The 21,069-nt window shown below is 39.1% G+C and overlaps 1 protein-coding gene across 1 annotated transcript in view; it reads left to right on the top strand.

Moving 5' to 3' along the window:
* Positions 1-21,069, top strand: part of Adgrv1 (adhesion G protein-coupled receptor V1) — a 469,087-nt gene that overhangs the window by 134,683 nt on the left and 313,335 nt on the right. The window contains exons 60-70 of the mRNA XM_070031103.1: positions 24-147; positions 1,739-1,877; positions 2,174-2,356; positions 2,535-2,767; positions 5,688-5,836; positions 7,532-7,733; positions 8,198-8,417; positions 11,122-11,361; positions 12,033-12,182; positions 14,415-14,888; positions 19,546-19,689. Coding sequence (XP_069887204.1) covers positions 24-147; positions 1,739-1,877; positions 2,174-2,356; positions 2,535-2,767; positions 5,688-5,836; positions 7,532-7,733; positions 8,198-8,417; positions 11,122-11,361; positions 12,033-12,182; positions 14,415-14,888; positions 19,546-19,689 — 2,258 coding nt within the window. The remainder of the gene's footprint in view (positions 1-23; positions 148-1,738; positions 1,878-2,173; positions 2,357-2,534; positions 2,768-5,687; positions 5,837-7,531; positions 7,734-8,197; positions 8,418-11,121; positions 11,362-12,032; positions 12,183-14,414; positions 14,889-19,545; positions 19,690-21,069) is intronic.

The following is a 21,069-nucleotide window of genomic DNA, read 5'->3' as shown; positions in this document are numbered from 1 at the left end:
GCTCTGTGTCATTTTCATCTTAGGTAGTGCATCAATCATCATCCGAAGTGATAAAGGAGCATCAGGAGAAGTTGGCATAGCTCCATCATCTAGGCACATCTTGATTGGAGAACCCTCAGCCAAATATAATGGGACTGCTTACATCAGGTCAGGCCTCATTATTTGTCTTGGCTCATGAGTCCATATGAGCTTTTATTTCAATAAAAATCTAGTGCATCACCCTCTGCACACACTTAGTGTCCATGCATTTTACTGACCATCATGTGCACAATAGAACAAGCTATATGCAGATTAAAAATACAGCCTGATGTACCTTGAAGTTAGATCATGAGGAAGGTTTTGGACACAGTGGTTTGCATAATTTACACCAAGGAAAGCACAGAGAGCTAAGATATGCATTCAGTCCCATTCTATCATTAAACATGTGGTAACAGGATTACTTCATATCTATGATTTCCTTCCTTCCTTCCTTCCTTCCTTCCTTCCTTCCTTCCTTCCTTCCTTCCTTCCTTCCTTCCTTCCTTCCTTCCTTCCTTCCTTCCATAGTGTAGTTTGAACTCAGGGTTTTGTGCTTGCTTTCTACCACTTGAGCCATACCTTCAGCCCTATAGCTCTTATTACGTTTGAGGTAAGGTCTCACTTTTTTTTGGCCAGGGCAGTCTGGACTACAATTCTCATATATATGCTTCCCACCATAGCTGAAGTGACTGGCACATACTACAATGCCTTGTCTGTGGGGGACCTCATGAAATTTTGACTGAGTTACCCAGGAAACACAATCCTCCCAACCACAGCTTCCTGAGTAGCTAGGATTACTACCAAGCCTACTCGCTCCCACATTTTTAAGTGAGGAATAGTACAACCATCAGTGAGGTACCTAGATTTGATATGATGTTTTATCTTCTTCATAAACATCTAAAGTTAATACTTTATTTGTTGAAAAGTATTACTTAATACATGAAATGTTAATTGTTTTTGAAAGACCTATATTATGTTTTTCTTATTTTATATTGCTTATTAAGTAAATATAAGTATTTGTGTATTAAGTAAAAATATAGGGACACTTTGTATGCATGTGTATGTATGCAAGTGTATGTATATATATATATATGTGCATGTGTGTGTGTGTGTGTGTGTGTGTGTGTGTGTGTTTGTGTAGTGTTGGTCCTGGGGCTTGAACTCAGTGTCTATGCCCTGTCCTGACATTTTTGCTCAAAGCTAGCACTCTATCATTTGAACCATAACTCCACTTCCAGCTTTTTGGTAGTTAATTGGAGAGAAGGGTTTTATAGACTTTCCTGTCTTAGCTGGCTTTGAGCTATGATCCTCAGATCTCAGCCTCCTGGGTAGCTAGGATAATAGGTATGAGCCACTGGTGCCCAGCATGAAGCTTTCTTCTTATTTCTTTAAAGCTCAAGTGGTAGAGTGCTAGCCTTGAGCAAAAGAAACTCAGAGACAATAAATAAATAAATAAGTACATAAATAAATAAATAAATAAATCTACTTTCAGTGTTTAGTTTTGGTCAGTATTTTGATCAAGATAAATATCTGTCAAAATATACTTTGGATATTACTATCTTGGAATTTTAAGACCTTCCATTGATTTGTAGTTGATTTGCAAGATTGTTTAAAGGCATATTATTCTTGGTTACTTGAAGTGTTGAAAAATAACAGCAAATATTTAGGAAAAGTGGCATCAGTGAAAATGTACTGAATATGCATTTGTATGTTGCTCTAGCCTTGTTCGTGGCCCTGGTTCTCTGGGGGAGGTCACAGTATTCTGGAAAATATTCCCTCCGACTGTTGGAGACTTTCTTGAAACAGCAGGAAAACTGACCCTGCAGGATGGGCAGTCTGTGGCCACTGTAGCAATACAGGTATTGATGCTGCTGGCAGCCTTTCATTTGTGCGTGTCAGCATGTGTGAGTGTGACTGTGTGTAATTCCTTCTGAATGATTGTGTGGTTGTATGGGTGTGATTGTGTTTGTGATTCTATGTAAGTGACTGTGATTGTGTGTAATTGTGTGTGTGTGTGTATGAGTGTGAGTATGACTACATTTGGAGGTGGGAGGTTAACAGTAGGGAATCTAAATCTACAGCTATTCTATAGGGATAGGCACTTTTCCTTATGTTCACTAGATCCCTGTGTTTATGGCTCTTTGTCCTGCCCCAGACTTTGGATGATGACATTCCAGAGGAGAAGCGTTCCTATGAGTTTCGGCTCATGGCGAGTGAAGGAGCTGAGCTGAGTGTCACCAGCCATTCTGCCAACATCACCATGGTGGCCAGTGACTCCCCCTATGGCCAGTTTGCATTTGCACAAGAGCAACTCCAAGTGTCAGAGGAAACACAGGAGGTGGGTGTGGTATAAAAAGATGCTTTAAGTATTCATATCACTTTGGATTAATTTAGTTATTCCTTTAATATAACTTATGCTTTCATAGATTTTATTTTAATTTCAGCAGAATTCTGCTAACGAGACTCATTAGTTACAGGTAACATTGTCCAATCTTCAGAATATGCTCTTCCAATAGGTCAACATCACTGTTGTCCGTTCGGCTGGACACTTTGGCCTGGTGGTGCTCACATACGAGACTGTGAGCAGGACAGCGGAGGCAGGCTTGGATTTCGTGCCCATGTCAGGAGAGCTTGTCTTTGAGGCTAGGGAGGTGGCAAAAAGTCTGCGTGTTGCAATCCTTGATGATGACCAACCTGAAGGCCCGGAGGACTTTTCTCTCACAGTTACAAAGATGGATCTCCAGGGAAGGTAAAAAGGAGGACTAAAAAAAAAAAAATGAAGAGCAGGAGGGAGGGAAGGAGGAAGGGAGGATAAAAGCTGCAGTGTATACTGTATACAGATATTGTTAAGCCATGAAACAATTCTTAGATTTGTGGCATTACAGCAGGGTATAAAAGGGAAGGGAAAATAAGGACTAAGTAATATATATATAATATAATATAATATATGCAGTTTTCTCATAATTCCATGAAAGTGGGAAGGATATCTTTTGGATGGGTGAATTCATTCAGGGTGGCCAAGGAATTGAGCAGGACATGACCATCTTATAACTGGTTAAGGAAATAGCCTGGGCCTTTTCTAGATCAATCCTTAGCTGGGCTGCAGCTTTTGCTTTCCTCTGTGTACTGCTGTAGTGAGACACCATCCCTTTGACCATGAAGGGTGTAGTTTTTCTCTGTGGTGAAGGAGGTCAGTGCTCACCCCATAGCAGTTTTAAGGTGGGGAAAAACAAGACTCAAAGATAATACACCATTAAAAAGCTCCAGTGAAGCCGGGCGCTGGTGGCTCACGCCTGTAATCCTAGCTACTCAGGAGGCTGAGATCTGAGGATCGCGGTTCAAAGCCAGCCCGGGCAGGAAAGACTGTGAGACTCCTATCTCCAATAAACCACCAGAAAACCAGAAGTGGTGCTGTAGCTCAAGTGGTAGAGCACTCACCTTGAGCTGAAGAGCTGAGGGACAGCGCCCAGGCCCAGAGTTCAAGCCCCACGACTGACAAAAAAAAAAAAAGCTCCAGTGAAGACCAGAGATTAGTAATGTTTTCATCCCTGGTATAGTGGGTGGACTTAATGGGAAGGGGAAAAAATGCCCTAAGCATCCTGAAATACCCAATAGTGGAGCAGCTCTGAGATGGCCCACAGACTGCACAAGACAGCAACTACAGGACATGGGAGAGGATCTGCTTTAGAGTCTTTGCACTAATGAAAGTCTTGAAGGAAATCTTTGTGCATGAAATATTATTTCCTTCCCTCCTCCCTCACTCCTTCCCTCTCTCCTTTTCTTCCCTTCTCCTTTCTTTCCTAACATTCTTCCTTCCTTCTTTCTTTCTGTACGTCTCATGCTATCCTGGGTCTTGAACTCAGGGCCTGGGCTCTGACCTTGAGGTGCTTTTGCTCAAGGCTAGCAATCTATCCTTTGAGCCACTCCATTTCTGGCTTTTTTTTTTTGTTGCAGTTTATTGGAGATAAGAGTCTCACAGACTTTCTTGCCTGGTCTGGTTTTGAACTGCAATCCTCAGATCTCAGACTCTTGAGTAGCTAGAATTATAGCCATGAGCCACTGACACTGGGTCTTATTGTGTTTCTTATGTAAACTTTAAAATGTTTTAAGTGGAAATATTTCATCCAATAACTTAAGTTAGAATGTATATCCTCCCAACTGCAAGTAACTATTTTGGGTTCAAATACTTCAAATATTGAATTTCCTGGTAATGAGTCTGTGCAATGGTATGAATTTCTACTCATAAAATATGTTAAAATGTTAGTTAATGACAGTTACTGTTAGTGATTATATTCAGTAAATGTAATTTGGTAAAAAGCCATGAGATTGTAATTTGTGTTGTTGGTGAAATGGATCATGAAGATGCTTAGCAAGCTTTTATAAATGGGTTCTATTTGGGCTTAATGCTGGAAAATGTTTTCTTCCTTTCAAATAATCATTAGATTTCTTTTGATCTGAAAAACTAGTAGCATGATCCAGTGTATGTCTTTTTATCTACTTACTAGGAAACCTAGTTGTTTGACTAAAACTTCACATACTCAGCTAACCTCCAACCTATCTCAGAATACCATCGTAACTCCTATTGTCACTTAATACTTTACTCCTCAGTTTCCTAATTGTACCTCAAAGATAATCTTATTTAACTCTTTCAATACCTGGTAGGTTGTTGAACTGGGAAAGATAATCTTATTTAACTCTTTCAACACCTGGTAGGTTGTTGAACTGGGAATTGAAGGAAGGAGTACAAGATTAAAGAGGTTTAATATCCCCTTTTAACTCCATGAATTTAAGTGGCATAAAGAATTGGAAATGAAGCTTGTTCAATGAGAGTGATATCAGTTTAAAAATGTCTATCATTACATGTGTAAGGTACCCTCTAGATTAAAGCACACAGCAATGGTCCCAATTCAGTTCAAGTATCTTCTTGAATCTTGGTCCTAGGGGTGTGGTACCCATTAATTCTTTAGAGTAACTCTGCTAGCCAACAGTGAGACCTCAGGCCTGCTGGTTACTGTCTTGGAGTCTCTCAGTCCTTTGCTCAGCAGGTCTGCAACACAGATCCATAGAAATTTGTTTTAGGATAGCTCCTTCCATATTTCCTCCTGTTTTTTAAAAATTATTATTATTATTGTACCTTCTGTGACGTCAGTACTTTTATATTAATTTTGATACCATACTGACATCAATACTTGCAAAAAGAACAAAAAACATTTCAAAGCATCATTTCCAGACAGAATATCTTAATGTTGAGAGTCTTTAGGAAGTCTTTTATAAGCCTGGTGTCAATGGCTCACACCTATAATCCTAGAGGCTGATCTCTGAGAATCTAGGTTCAAAGCCCAGGCAAGAAAGTTTGTGAGACTGTTATTTCCAATTAGCTACCAATAAGCAGGAAATGTCGCTGTGGCTCAGTGTAACATAGCACTGGCCTTGAACACAAAAATCTCAAAGATAGTGCCCAGATCCTAAGTTCAATCCCCATGATAGGCACACTCACACACACAAAAACATACAGACACACAGACACACGCATACACACAGCATTACAGTAGTTAATAAAAGCAAGACAAAGTAGCTAAAAGGACTTTTCAATTCATAATAAACAATTATATGTTGGCATTATTTTATTTTGTTGTATTTGAAATTTTTGTTTCCTCTGACTTTGCAAGTGGATATGATTTTACCATTCAAGAAAATGGACTTCAGCTAGATCAACCTCCTGAACTAGGAACCATCTCCACTGTTCAAATCATCATCCTACAAAATGATAATGTGGAGGGCATCATTGAATTTGACCCAAAGTATACTGCCTTTGAAGGTAGGTTCAGTTAAAAGCTTACCACCATTTTCTGAATTACCAAGTATTTGATCATGACATTTGATTTGAAGTTTCATGTGTAAATTTGCCTAGTTTATGTATGTTTGTGTACGCACATGCTCATTACTTGAGACATTCCCTGAGCTCTTTTTGCCTTAGGCACTTTTCAGATAAGGTCTAATATTTTTTAAACTGGTTTGTTTCAAACCATAATTACCTTTGTGCCTGCAGTTATAAGAGTTAGTCAGGTACTCTATCTCTATTTGTTTTGATCAGACTGGCCTTGAACCATCATCCTACCAACCTCTTCCTTCTGAGGAGTAGGTGGATTACAGGTATGAGCCACTAGCATCTTGCTTATTTATTTAGAAAATATATTTTTAGTTAGTTTAATCTTCAAACATTTCTGTGTATGGCAAAGTTCACATAAGCAGGAGTAAATCACTCTAGAAAAATAACATTTGACTTGAGAATTATTAAACATGTTCCTGGTTTAAATATTTTTCCAAAAATCTTTCTAGTTATAAAATATTTAATTTCCCATGTGATTAGATATTAGTGCACACTCTCTTTTCAGTGAATAGTTACTTTGAAATGAGTATTCTACTGGGATGAAGATATAGGTAGTTTCTTACCCATGATCTTGCTTTTTCAAGTGTTCTAAGCAGCTTTCCTAGCATTAGCAACTGTCTCCTTTGGAAGCAGAATACCAAATAAATATGGCTATGTTCCTATCTAGATTGGAAGATATGACTGGTTTTCAAGGAAAATTATTTTATTCAAATGCAGAATATGAATATAGTGTTATGATGAATATATTTTCTTACTTCTGTAATTAGTCAGTTACCTCTATCAAAAGTTTTTGGTTCTCTCAACATTTTGAAAATGCATTAAGAAAATACTTTAGTAGTTGATTTCTAATGATTGTCTAATGGATGAGGCTTGGGAGGTATTACTGTTTTATGAATTTTAATCTATAGCTAGTAACACTCCTGTTCATAATTTTGCATCAAGAAACATATAAGACTTTGACTTATACTTTTTGTTGATGCCTGACTGGTTCCCTTTGGGTGATTTTAGGCAACACCTATTTGTAGTTATAATTAAAATTTAATACTATTTAACAGAAGTGTGTAATCTCTATTAAATGAAATCCTAATATACAGAGGTTAGAGTAGACCAAGAAATACAGGTATTTTCAAAGAACTTTTTAATTGAAATCAATTTTTCATTATGTGTTTTCATATTCACGAGTAGATTTTATTTATCTAATAAGTAGAATTATTTGCATATGTAGACTTTTAAAGAATTTATACAATGTAATAACATTATTGCCATTTCAAACAGAGGCGTGGAAACAATCCACAATGTTTTATTTTCCACATACTTGCAGGGTTTATCATGTCTGTCTGAAGTACCTCAGTCAGCAAGAGTCAATTATTGGTGCAGCAAATAAAAGAAGAATATCTATGCTAATGATTCAGTAGGTTGTTTCAATCCCTCCACTACTCACTGTAACTTTTCACATCTGATAAAGCATATTCTTTCTTTTATATAAAAAGCCATAAAAAAATTCACTGACCTATAGAAAAAATGAGCATGGTCATCTTTCAATGCCAGGCTTCGTCTGGCTGAAGGTTATGAAAGCCGATGGCTCTCTCTGGCACTTCAGTGAGTCCTCCATTTCCGTTGCAGTGGAGGAAGATGTGGGGATGGTTGCCATCCCGGTGCGGAGGCTGCGTGGAACTTACGGCCGAGTGACAGCTGACTTCATCTCTCAGAGTGCGTCTGCTCTTCCTGGAGGAGTGGATTACACATTGCATGGCAGCTCCACTACCTTCCAACATGGGCAGAACTTAAGTTTTATACATGTCTCCATCACTGATGACGATGAGAGGTTGGTAGCATAGGAACCAGTGTGTGTGTTCACATGAAAGGCAGGGATGTTGTAGTGTTGACAGTAGGTGTATTTCATATCATGTCATTTCATGGCAGAGGAAAAAGACTGGGGGTAACCTGAGGTAGGAAGAGAAGGGCTAGGGAACTCCTAGATGTAGATGTCATTTTGTTTCAAATAGAGGAAATAAGTTATGTTGTTCAAAAGTCTAGTCTCAATATGGAAGCATCTTTGGTTCACCCCCTTGGGCTCTGAGCTGTGAGAAAGAGGGGTTGTGTGGCAGTTATCCTGGGTTATGTGGTTATGATGTCTATATTAGGCTTTCTGCTCAGCACCTCTCCTTACCAGTTGCTGGGTGACTGTCGTATGAATATGTATGACCAATTTGGAAAATGAGTTGTTATTTGGACTTTAGAAGCATTTTTAATATGATTAGACTCACAGAACTGCTTCTTGCAATGCAGTGAATTTGAAGAATCAATTGAAATTCTCCTCACTGGGGCTACTGGTGGAGCGGTCCTCGGGCGCCACCTTGTGAGCAAAATAACCATTGCCGAAAGTGACTCTTCGTTTGGCATTGTTCGGTTTCTCAACCAAAGCAAAATCTCGATTCCTAACTCCAATTCCACGATGATTTTATCCTTGATGCTGGAGAGGACTGCGGGACTCTTGGGAAATATCCAGGTAGACTTCTTCTTCCTGTGTTTTAAAGGTTAATCCTTGATAAACTGTTTGATGGTGTATTTCCTTATTCCTCAAATAGATTTATTCACAATGAGTGAGTGGTATTTGTTCATTATCTTATGAGTGAAAAGTGACCTGTGAGGCTGATGAAGTCCATAGAAGGGTACGAGGCACAAATCTGTGCTTTGGGAATGTTTTAGAGCAAGTCTGAAATTGAGCAAATTATTCTGGTAAAATTAGCCAGTTTAGCAAGTATGTATGGAATGATTTCTGTGTGCCTACCCTAGTTCTAGGGCATGGAGAACTCATTTGTGAACTAGACAGAGCTAGTCTCTGTTCTAACATTGCTCACTTCAGTAAAAAGACTTTAACAGGGAGCAAATAAGATGAGTGTGAGTGTGGTAACCATAATCTGCTCCATGATTACTCATAAAACTGGAAGACCTGATTGTGGGTAAGGTGCTAGCTGCTGGGGGAATAGCAGGTAAGGGTTAGTAGTTAAACTGTAAGCAGAGTAATTAGAACCATGAAGGCCTGATATGTTTGAGGCAGGAGAGGCCTAAGGGGTGGGTGTATTTGAAGTGATGGGTAACATACAAGCCAGATTTGAGGGCACAGTAGGTGTTTGGACATATGGAACTCTTTCTTTTTTCTGGTCCTGGGACTTGAACTCAGGGCCTGCACACTATCCCTGAGCTCTTTTGCTCAAGACTAGTGCTCTAACACTTGGAACCACAGCTGCACTTCCATTTTTTCTGGTGGTTAATTGGAGATAAGAATCTCATGGTCTTTCCTGTCCAGGTTGGCTTTGAACCCGCAATCCTCAGATCTCAGCTTCCTGAGTGGCTATGATTACACTCACATCAAGCTCACATGGAGCTCTTTTTTTTGTTGTCAGTTGTGGGGCTTGAACTCTGGGCTTGGGCGCTGTCCTTGCTCTCTTCAGCTCAAGGCGAGTGCTCTACTGCTTAATCCACAGCACCACTTCTGGTTTTCTAGTGGTTTATTGGAGATAAGAGTCTCACAGACTTTCCTGCCCAGGCTGGCTTTGAACCTCAATCCTCAGATCTCAGCCTCCTGAGTAGCTAGGATTACAGGCATGAGCCACTGGCGCCCAGCACATGGAGATCTTAAGTCAGGTTAAAGAGTATGCTGAATGCAAACTGGATTCTGTTAGGGAGATTAACACGAGAATACATCTTTAGTAGCTTCCCTGTGCTACTATGAGGTAAAAGGGCTTGCCTGGGAGCAGGTGGAGCAGTGTGGAGACAGGTAGGCACTATGCCCTCTATTAAAACCTGGGTGGCCGAGCCAATAGAGAGCCAGAAGTGGAAGGACATTGAGTATAATTTGGAAGAAAATTTCATTTGGCTAAACATGGAAGCAAAGGAAAATAGTAATCAATTCTAGATCATTGTGAGAAGTCACTGTGAGAAGACACTGTACTGATTTCTGAGGTTCAAATGCCTGGAGGGGTGGAGGGCAAAAGCAAGAGTTCTGCTTTGGCCAAGTTTGTCTGCCATCCTGTTAGATGTACCAGTGGAGTAGCCAAGCTGAGCAGGGATGTGTGGGGCGTGTTGGGAGTGACCAAGGCTATGAGCACAGCTGTGGGACCCAGGAGGCAGGCATGTGAGGGCATGAGAACTCAGTGTGTAGACAGAGATGAGAAGGATGCTCAGCTGAGCCCTGGCTTCCTGGCGTGTTGGAATGACAGGAAGTACAGGAAAAGAATCAGGAAAGCATGTGTCACATGGATATCACATAAGCCAAGAGAGACCGTACAAAGTGTTTCAGGAAGAAGAGCACCAGGCTGTGGGTCCCGTGCTGTTTTTGAAAGAGCAAGGCACAAGTGAAACAAGTGGCCAGTTTTCTTTCATCGATGACAGGGGAAACATGCATTTTGGACTGTAGAAATCTGACAGTACATTCATTATGAAATGAATGTTTATTTCTTATGACAGGTCATGAAATTTTCTGTTCCTCTTTCAGTAGGAAATTGGGCATATTTAGAAAAGACTGTACACTCAGCCGCATTTTTTTGCATAGTTTTAAGGTCTTATACCAGGGCACTTTGATTGGCAGGAGTTGGGGCATGCCACGGGACAGGACATAAACTTTAAAAATGTCTATATTTCCCTAACACACTTGCATATTGTTGTTACTGGGGTTTGAACTCAGAGGCTTATATGTGATAGACAGCTGCTCTACTATTTTTGCTTGGCTCACGTTGTTTAACAAATTTTTGGACTCTCTTGGTTTTTGCCTGAGACAGATCTTATACTGTGATCCTCCCATACACCTCTTATATACTTAGGATTACAAGAGTGAATCACCACATCTAGTCTTATTACTAAGATGGGTTTTTTAACCCAGGCTGGCCTCCAAACATTATCCTCTCAATTTCTATATCCTGAATATGTTCTATTTCAGGCATGAGCCACTAATATGTATGTGTGTGTGTATATGTCAATGTGTTTGTTTTGTTAGTTTTATCCATAAAATTGATATTCTAAAGAGAAGAAGTTCATATTATGATTTCAACAAATACAATTTTAATAAAAAGGAGATAAAACAGGAATTTGTGTGGGGATTCTTAGAGTAATTCTATATGGATGTATGCTTTCAATACTCCATACACTGTAATAATTATTTGCCTAAAAATAATTTCCTATATTAAAGAAACAAAAATAACGGCCCCCTGCAGGTGAACTGGGAGATAGTAGGACCCGATTCTGAAGAAGGTTTACTGCTCCAGAGTGGTGACGTTGCAGAGCCAGTGAACGGCACCTTTTATTTTGAAGAGGGAGAAGGTGGGGTGAGAACCATAATCCTGACTGTCTATCCTCATGATGAAATTGAAGTTGAAAAGACTTTCACAATTCAACTTACAGTTGTGAAAGGAAAAGCTACATTGGACTCCAGAGCTAAAGATGTTACGTTAACAGTAAGTCTGACACTTCTTTCTCATAAGATTTTGGAATTAAAGCGCTATCAGGAAATACATTTATGCTATTTGAAACTCTACACGCATATGTTAACTTGAAAATACTCAAAGCCATGTGAAGTCATAACTACTACAGGTCAAACTTTCTCACTTTTTGTGGTAGTTCATTTTATAATCTTGTTTATTTTTTTAAGTTTGAATAGTTTGATGAATACTTTTTTACAATATTGGAGAAAATTTGAACTTTGGGGCATATCTAGCCCTGGTAGAAAAGGGGCATAATATTTACAATTGTATAATGTTAACAATGATAGGGCTTTGTTGCCTCTATTTACCTGCAATCATAGCTCACAAAAGGAACTTGGGGACAATTAACCAATTAAATGTAGAAAACAAGACAAATAAAGCAAAAGTCATGCTTTAACGTGCTATGCTTTGGGAGTTCTACCATTGTAGTTTTCTACTTTTTCCCTTTATCTTTGCAAAATAGGAACTCAATTGTTTTGGGCAGTAGTAAGTGCAGTAATGAAGTTATAAAACATCTGAGTAGCTAGGCAGATGATATCCATTTCATGTCTCCATTCCCTCAGTTTAATTGTGTGTTAACATGTTATCATTGAATCATAGCTGTGCATATCCTGTTTACTATGCTCTCGGTTAATGGTTTTTAGATACAAAATTTTGGTGACCCCAATGGAATTGTGCATTTTGCTCCCGTGTCTTTATCTAAGAAGATTTACACAGAGCCGCTGGCAGCAGAAGGACCCCTTGTCATCACACTATTTGTCAAAAGAGTCAAAGGCACCTTGGGTGAGATTAAGGTATTATTTTTATTTGTTTTTTTTTTCTTTTTCTTTTTTCTTTTTGTGTTCCAGCTATGGGACTTGAACTCAGGTGCTGTCCCTGAATTCTTTTGCTCAAAGGTAATACTCTACCACTTGAGTCACAGCTCTATTTCTGCGCTTTTTGCTGATAGTTGGAGAAAAGAGTCTAATGGAGTTTCCTGTCTGGATGGGGTTCGAACTATGATCCTCAGATTTCAGCATCTTGGTTAAAGCTAGGATTACAGGAGTGAGCCAGGACACCTGGCTCATGGTTTTTCTATGTAGAGAATTCATTTGCCTAATGAAGGTGGTTGAGAGGAGTATAAAAACTCTCCATTTTCTAATTAGCTATATACATATTTATATATTTTATAAATCTAAGCCACTGAATTTTTAGCGAAAATAATGAGAGCCCACATTTAAGATCATTTAGCTTGGAGGTAAAAGGTTCTGAAATCAATCCCTCATGTACAGCCAGGGATATCTGCATGACACAAGATAAAAGTGAAAAAAAGAATGGAGGAACAAGAGGTGAATTAATACAGCAGTGGTACTCACCAGACACTATGTGGAAAATGAACTATACAACTTGTGAGTGTGGACAGGAGGGACCAACTGGGAGAGAGCAAGGCAAGGGTGACATTGTCCAAATGTTTATTGCCTGACTTATGCAACTAACACCTCTGTATATCATTTTTATAATAACAATAAAAATAAAAAGTGAAAAAGGTCAAAAAGAAAAAGATCATTTAGCTTTCTACCAGCATCAACGTTTGTCATCTAAATTTTGTTAGAGTTACTTACAAAGCCCTTTCTTACACTGAATCACGAAAGACTTGATAACTGCTTGCTACTACATGAAGTTTTCCCTACCTAAGCTCCTTAGTGACCTTTGTAAATTACTTCTTGAATTCTTCTGGGATTTATTTTTTCATAGAAAATTTCCTTTTAGCAGGTGTTTTTTTGTTTTTGCTTTTTTTTTTTTTGTCGGTTGTGGGGCTTGAACTCTGGCCTGGGCACTGTCCCTCAACTCTTCAGCCCAAGGCTAGCATTCTACCACTTGAACCATAGTACCACTTTCAGTTTGGAGGTGGTTAATTGGAGATAAGAGTCTCAGGGACCATTCCTGCCTGGGCTGGCTTTGAACCTCAATCCTCAGATCTCAGCCTCCCGAGTAGCTAGGATTACAGGCATGAGCCACTGGTACCCAGCTGCAAGTTTTTAAAGGATGTTGAAATTATGCATATAATGGTGGAGATTGAGGATGCTTGTGGAAGTTCCACTGGTATTTTGTTAATGGGTCAAATCATTTCTCAGGAAAAATATGATTATTTAACCATTTTTTAGAAAAACAGACTTTGAAATTTTCCTCCACAAAAGACCTTTCTTCCTGTACTAAAGATTTACCATGATTTCTTCACCTGAAATTATATGTTCTGGAGAAATGAATGATGAAATCTTCTGTTAACATTTAGGGATTCTATTTTACTAAAAATAGACAAAAACAAATTGAAATGCCAAACATCAAACTTTCCATGTAGTTTTTATCTTCCAATAGTATTTGAATAACTAAAGATGAATGTATTTGTGGAATTAAGAATATTCAAGTTAGCTTGTTTCTCTTTGTCCTTTAAGTTGACCAATTACTTTAGAAATAGGTGAAATAATAAGATTATCTTTTAAATAGTCTTGTCCTGTATATTGTATGTGAGAGTTTGGTGGGGTTAAAATACTTTTCAAGCTAATGCACACATGGAGAATTGGCTTTGCACATAGCAAGGCACACAGATCGGTGCAAGTTGCTTACACTTGTAATCCTAGTTACTAGCTGAAATCTGAGGATAGTTGTTCAAAGCCAGGCCACACAGAAAAGTCCATCAGGCTCTTACCTCCAACAAACTATTCAGAAAAACTGGAATTGGAGCTGTGGCCCAAATGGTGGAATGTTAGCCTTGGGCAAAAGAAGCTTAGGGACAGCACCGAGGCCCCAAGTTCAAGCCCCACACTGACTATATATATATATATATATATATATATATATATATATATATATATATATATATATATACACAAATACATACATACATATATATTCACATACATATACATATATAAAGGTGTAATTAAAACTTCCCTTTGTGTATCTTAGAGGAAAAAACATTCTAAAGGGTTGGGGATTCATATATACTGTTAAATAACTTTCTTGGATTCTTTTCACTTTTATTTTAGATTTACTGGGAATTAAGTAGTGACTTTGACATCACTGGAGACTTCTTATCCACAAATGGGTTTTTCACCATGGCTGATGGAGAGAGCGAAGCAAGCTTTGATGTTTACTTGTTGCCAGATGACACCCCTGAGATTGAGGAAGCCTGTGTGGTCCAGCTTGTTTCTGTGGAGGGAGGAGGGAAACTGGATCAGGAGAAATGTATCACGTGGTTCTCTGTGTCTGCAAATGATGACCCGCATGGTGTATTTGCTCTGAGTCCAAATCACCAATCCATTCTCATTGGGAAGAACTTTATCAGATCCATCCAAATCAATGTAACCAGGCTTGCTGGAACATTCGGAGATGTAGCAGTTATATTTCGAATATCATCCGATGATAAAGAAGAAGTAATCGCCCCTGAAAATATGGAGGGGCAGCTGGTGGTCAGAGATGGTACCAGATACAAAGTGGACACAGTGCCCATAAAGAGTCAGGTTTGTGGTGTTGATTAACTTCTGGGTCACCCATTCTTGTAGTGCTCCTTTGTTTTTCCTTATGATCAGATACAAGTCTTATTTGGGTATTCAAATGAACCATGAAAAATGCCTAAAGAAATGCCTGGAAACTACTGGATAGTCCCTTCACAGAATCTAAGTGAGTAAGTAGATTCCACATCCAGATAGAAATGTAGTTTTGTCCAGATTATATCAAGCACCTATTTAGTACTTACGAATTTCAAGGGAGTACAATGGGAGTGCTTCCAGTGCTTAAATACAGAGATCCATACCTCCTTCTGTTCTTGAATGTTTGGCTCCTGGAAATTCGCTATGATTTTCTGGGATGGTAGGTAGGGGATAGAGCAGTAAATTGCTCTGCCAACATGAGGTGGGGGTAGGGTATATACACACAAGTTTCCTGTGGCTCAAGTAGATACCTCAAATACTGTTTCTCAGAACCCCAGAATACTGAGTCAAGAAATTGTTTTTTCTTAATGCTCTCCCAAATGGTACATACCCTATGATTTTCTCTGTTAGAAGAGAAGCTAATATATTTCAGTGTTTATGACATTATTTCTGAGGATTAATTTATCTTATCACTGAGAAAGATTACCCGGAAGTATCAAATTGAAGCCACCTTGTGAAAAAAATCTGCAGGGTACATTGCTAATCTGGAGGGATGGTGAAGTGTGGAGATTTGAAGCCTTTTAGAAACACCCAGATCGTTTCCACAGAAAGCTAAGCATTGTTGCTGTTCTCAGAGAGGTATGGTGGTCAGTGTTGGTAGCTAAGAAAGCACTAGCGTCCCAAAGCAAGGCACCTGTCATTTTGTCTCAGGTGCTTTTTCCTTCCCCAAAGATTGGTGACAATGTTCAGGGGTGATTGAAGGAGAACTGTGGACTCAATAGAATGAGTGCTTCTTGCTATAGACCTTCAGCTATAGACCGAGCAAGAGCTAATATAAACAGAGAAACTTATGTACAGTTGTTTTTTTTAGATCTAGTCACAATATTGTCAAAAAGTGGGACAGAACCCTTCTAAAATACTAATAGAGGTTAAGTGCTGATGGCTCACACCTGTAAACTTAGCTGGTGTCAGGAAGCTGAGACATGGAGTCTCATGATTCAAAACCAGCCCAACTAGAATAGTCCATAAAACTCTATCACTGATTGCCAGCAAAATGCCAGACTAAAGTTATGGCTCAAGTGGCAGAACACCAGCTATGAACAAGAAACACATCAAGAGCATGAAACCCTAAGTTTAAGCTTCAGTCCCAGCACTAAAAGTAAGTAGTTCTCTAAGACTTTTTAAATCTAAGATTCAATACATTTATGGTAAAACAAATCAAGAGTAGACAATATGCCTAGCTGTAGGAAATTCTACTTACTAAGCAATATTCTGGTTTTTTGTTCACCTAGGTCTTTATTTGATATTTAATAGGGATGTCCTTATCTCAGATTTATTCCTATACTCCTATGGTTCTCTGGGAAACTGACTCAATACCATCACCCTGGTTTAGTAGTCTCTAAACTCTATATCTATGTCTTAATATTATCAAGACTGTAGCAAAGGGCACAGAATAAAGAAGCATTAAGGCAGCCATAGTATTGTATTAAGTCCTCATGTACAAATTAGAAGATCTGGGCTACCTGAAAGACCTTATCTCAACAGAGCCAAACAAAACCCAAATACAGTGTGCTTACATTATATAATTTCACATATATTCCCATGCATTCATAGCAGCGTGTTCTGAATGTATTCAAATCATAATCTGCTGGTGAAAGCTGTGTGTCATGCCTTTAAGTATTCAAGGAATAGATGTGTTTCCTTTTTTTTTTTAAGTTTTATTTTATTTTATTTGTGAACATACTGTACAGAGGGGTTACAATTGCATGGGCAGGATAATGTGTACATTTCTTACCAAGCACTGTAGAGATGTGTTTCCTTTTATATCAAGGTTGGGTTTGGCAATCCGTTTCCTCACAGAGAAGTCTGGATTACAATCTATTGTTTTTTGGAAAGATGCATGCAGAACAAAATTTCTTTCAGGTCATGGGTAGGAAAAATGAAATACGTATATTATAGGAACTACCTTGCTTGCTCTGCCTCAGGCTTCTATTTGTGTTTGGGGATATTTTGTAGGATAGGAGGTTGCTTTTCCTTTCATATGGAAAGTTTCATCGTTTAATTTGAAAAGTACTTGGCATTCCTAAAACTATATGTATTAGCTATGCATTTACATTAAAGGCTTTGGAATGTCTATTTAATTGCTTTTATGATTTCTATTTTCAACAGAAAGTAATAAGTTTATTAGGACAAGAACTTCCCCCAACAATTTTTCTTAATTTTTCTTAAATCTTCAAATTTTAATATGCATATGTTTCTTTTCTTACACATTGCACATTCTTACACATTTCTTACACATTACACATTCTTACACATTGTAAAACCAAGGCCTAGCTAGAGTGCTAGGAATTGCTAAGTTAGTATTCCAAGATAACTGTTTGGGACAAAGTGTGACATACTTATAAACCAAAATTAGGATTTTTTCCCCCTGAGGTCCACGTTCTTGTACCCACTCTGGCTATACAACACTGCTTTTTGAAGATAAACATATTAGTCATGAGTTTACATTATAGCTCTCCTTTCTCTATTTTCATGGGTGAAGCGTAGGAGTTAGGACAGGTCAGTCGCCAAGAAGAACACCCAAAGCCATGCATGTACATAATCCCTGTGCTGTGGCCTCTAACCTTCGGGAGGATCGTTGAAGCAAGGGAAGGGTCTGTCAAAGCTCTACAATATAAAAGACTCCTGAAGTAGGTTTTGCACTAGGCTCTTGGATTGTAAACTGTTGCCACACTTGGCTGAGTCTTGGGTTCTTGTATGAGGTGCACACTGGCAGTAAAAAGTGAAAGGGACAAGTCAAGGCTTAGAAGGATATAAATCAGAATACAGGAGGATGTACGCATTTGTGACTGGGACATTTGTTGAGCATTTATACTGTGCTGTCCTTGTGAGAAGTTCAGTAGGCACAGAGAGGGACAAGTCACAATTCCTCTTATGTGCTTTTGGTGTTAGAGGAGAAGGTCCATTGGCCTCCAATTATAAAAGTGTGTGGGTAAGCAGTGCCAGAAGCGCTTAGAGTATTGTGGGATGTGCATAGAGTATTAAGGGACCATAAATTCTTGATGGGAAATATATAAAATGAGTAATGTTAGGTAAATGAATAATGAGTCCAGGAGCAATGTTGGGTCATAGAACTAGAAAGAGAATGTGAAGTATTACTGGAAACTTTCAAGTTCTTTGAATATCTGTAGAATGCCTCTTCTGTAGGCCAACTGGCTATTCCTCCAATCTGTAGTGACTCACATTCAACTTTAATGTTCATTACCTTGTGGATCTGCCCATCACACAAGTCTGTGTGTGCTTATTTGTCCCGTGAGTGGAGGAGCCACATGGGAAAGGAGAAGCGATGGGGTGCTTTGAATAGATAACTGATCCTTCATTCTTCTACAGCACTAGCGGCTCAGCCAGTGACTTGCTGGGGTAGGGATAAGGAATATAGGAGGGTTGAGATGCCCATGCCTGAAGTGACAGTTCTGTTTATGACTTGTTCCCTTAGCATTTGACTTGAAATTCATTTTTTTTTTTGGGTCCGGTCGTGGGGCCTGAACTCTGGGCCTGGGCACTGTCCCTCAGCTCTTCAGCTCAAGGCTAGTGCTCTACCACTTGAGCCACAGCGCCACTTCCGGCTTTTTTCTTTTTGCTTATGTGGTGCTAAGGAATCGAAACCAGGGCCTCGAGCATGCAAGGCAAGCGCTCTACCACTGAGCCACCTTCCCACCCCTTGAAATTCATTTTTAATACATGCTATTTTGCAAGAATAAATTATCTGTTTTCTCATGTTACATATCATTTGTACAAATTATGTGTATCAGTGGATGGAATGGACATGGAAATCCATTAAGTTTTAGAAGATATTTGATAGAATGAGTTGCCTTTGCATTCAATAGAGATACAGACATGGTAGGACTATTTCAGGTTTGAGGATAACTTTGGGGATAATCAGATAATCATTACTGATAGCAATGTTTCTATGGGAAAATAATACGTTGCAAAAATGCTTTTTGTTTCATACATGCATGTTATTTCAGGAGTTTTTTCCCCCTACTTTGTTTGATTCTAAAGTTTTCCTTAGTGATTTTTTTATTTACCCCAAGTGTTCAAATAATTAGGACAACTAAGTCACTATCCATATTGAGTAACTGATACTGGTTACCAGTTGTTGCTTCATGTAGAGAAAAGGAAGAGGGCTTTGTGGGGTTATGGGAGGCTACACTTTACCAGTGTGCTCTTTCTGTTCCTGTGACACTTAAGCCCTCCTGGCTGTGCGCGCATGATTCCTGTCATTCTTGAGGCCATTTTGGCAGAAATAGTGCACATTTGTGTGCACATTTGTCATACTCCCTAATTCTTGCTCCTCACCTCACGCTACAAACTAGTAGATTGTTTTAAGACCAGGGGAAAAGACTGATGAAGCCGCTTGCTTGTTGACGCACCTCAGGGAGTGTGCTAGTAGTTCAGGGCACATGTCTTCATTTTCCTGTGAAAATTATTACTACTAAATGCAACCTTTGATACTGTTTCTTTATAGATCTTCCTCTCACTGGGCTCTAATTTCACCTTGCATCTGGAAGCGGTGATGCTGGTGAGTGGACGTGTCTATGGCATGCCAACAATTCTCCAGGAAGCAAAGTCAGCTGGCCTTCCCATCCCAGAGGAAGCTGCCAACTCCCAGGTAATTGGCATGGGGTGTGTTACTCTCATCAGACCCCCAGAGGGCAGTTTATATGAAAAGTATTAAATTGTTGGAGAACAAATTTCTTAAGATTAATCGCGTTCTTAAATTTTGGTACGCCCATGAATATCAAAGTAGGCATAATAGACACACTATATGAAAATAATTTGTTTCAACATTAGTTGGAAAATACATTTTCTTTTTAGAGTCATACAAGATTTCAGTCTTGGAAACTGCTAGATACAGGATTTTTTTTAAAGTGATAATCACCTATACTCACAATTTTCAGATCTCTATAAGAAATACTTAATTCTGAGGTATCCATGCTAGGTCATTTTTTAAATTATTTTTTTATTGTGAAAATATCGTACAGAGGGGTTACAATTACATGGGCAAGGTAATGAGTACATTTCTTCTTTTTTTTGGGGGGGGGTCCAGTCGTGGGGCCTGAACTCTGGGCCTGGGCGCTGTCCCTCCACTCTTCAGCTCAAGGCTAGCACTCTAACACTTGAGCCACAGCACCACTTCTGGCTTTTTTCTTTTTGTTTATGTGGTGCTGAGGAATCGAACCCAGGGCTTCATGCATGCAAGGCAAGCACTCTACCACTGAGCCACCTTCCCAGCCAAATGAGTACATTTCTTATCAAGCATTGTTGCTTCCTCCTTTGTTTCCCTTTCCTATCCCTTCCCATATCCCGCCCCCCACCTATATCTCCACCCCCCCATCCCCACCACCCCACCCCACCTCCCCACCCCCCGCCAAAGTAAAGTTCATTTTTCAACCTAACGTCTTGTACATCTCATTGTTGCAATGGGTCCACCTGTATCCTTATTTTAAAGTAAAAATGAAACATAAGAAGCATTTTAGATGTTTTCATTTATTAACTACACTTTTATTGTAAACATCTAAGCTTTGATTTATTGCAGCAAGTCTGTGCTATCATAGATAAATGTCAGTGGTGACTCAGAGTTTTTGAGACTTCTGAGTTCATTGCAGGAAGGATAGAAAGTAAAGAATAAGCTATTGGGTTTTTACTTCCTTACAGCCCATTCTGTACATATAAGAAAAGGGCAGGGATACTGCTGTGACACACATAACATGTTTGAAGCTCCTGTGAGATATGATTCCCTCATGGTAGCTCAAATGGCTATGGTGAATTGGCCCAAGATGCTGACAGGGATTCTGTGTAGGAATGGTGGCAGATATCCTTCAGGACAGTGTTGCTTTTCAGCTGCTTCTTGCTGGGCATCTTCTCCCCAGGAAGTAAGTTGGCTTTGTGTCCTAAAGTAGAATCTACCAGCATTAAACAGAACCTTTCAGTACTTCCTCTTGTTCTTTGAAATGGTATTGTCTTACTTACTGGAAAGGAGAATCCTTTA

The sequence above is a fragment of the Dipodomys merriami genome, unplaced genomic scaffold (genome assembly GCF_024711535.1).
Source record: "Dipodomys merriami isolate MVZ:Mamm:240054 unplaced genomic scaffold, mDipMer1.0.p SCAF_20, whole genome shotgun sequence".
Taxonomy (NCBI): domain Eukaryota; kingdom Metazoa; phylum Chordata; class Mammalia; order Rodentia; family Heteromyidae; genus Dipodomys; species Dipodomys merriami.
This window is presented reverse-complemented; position numbering and strand designations above follow the sequence as displayed.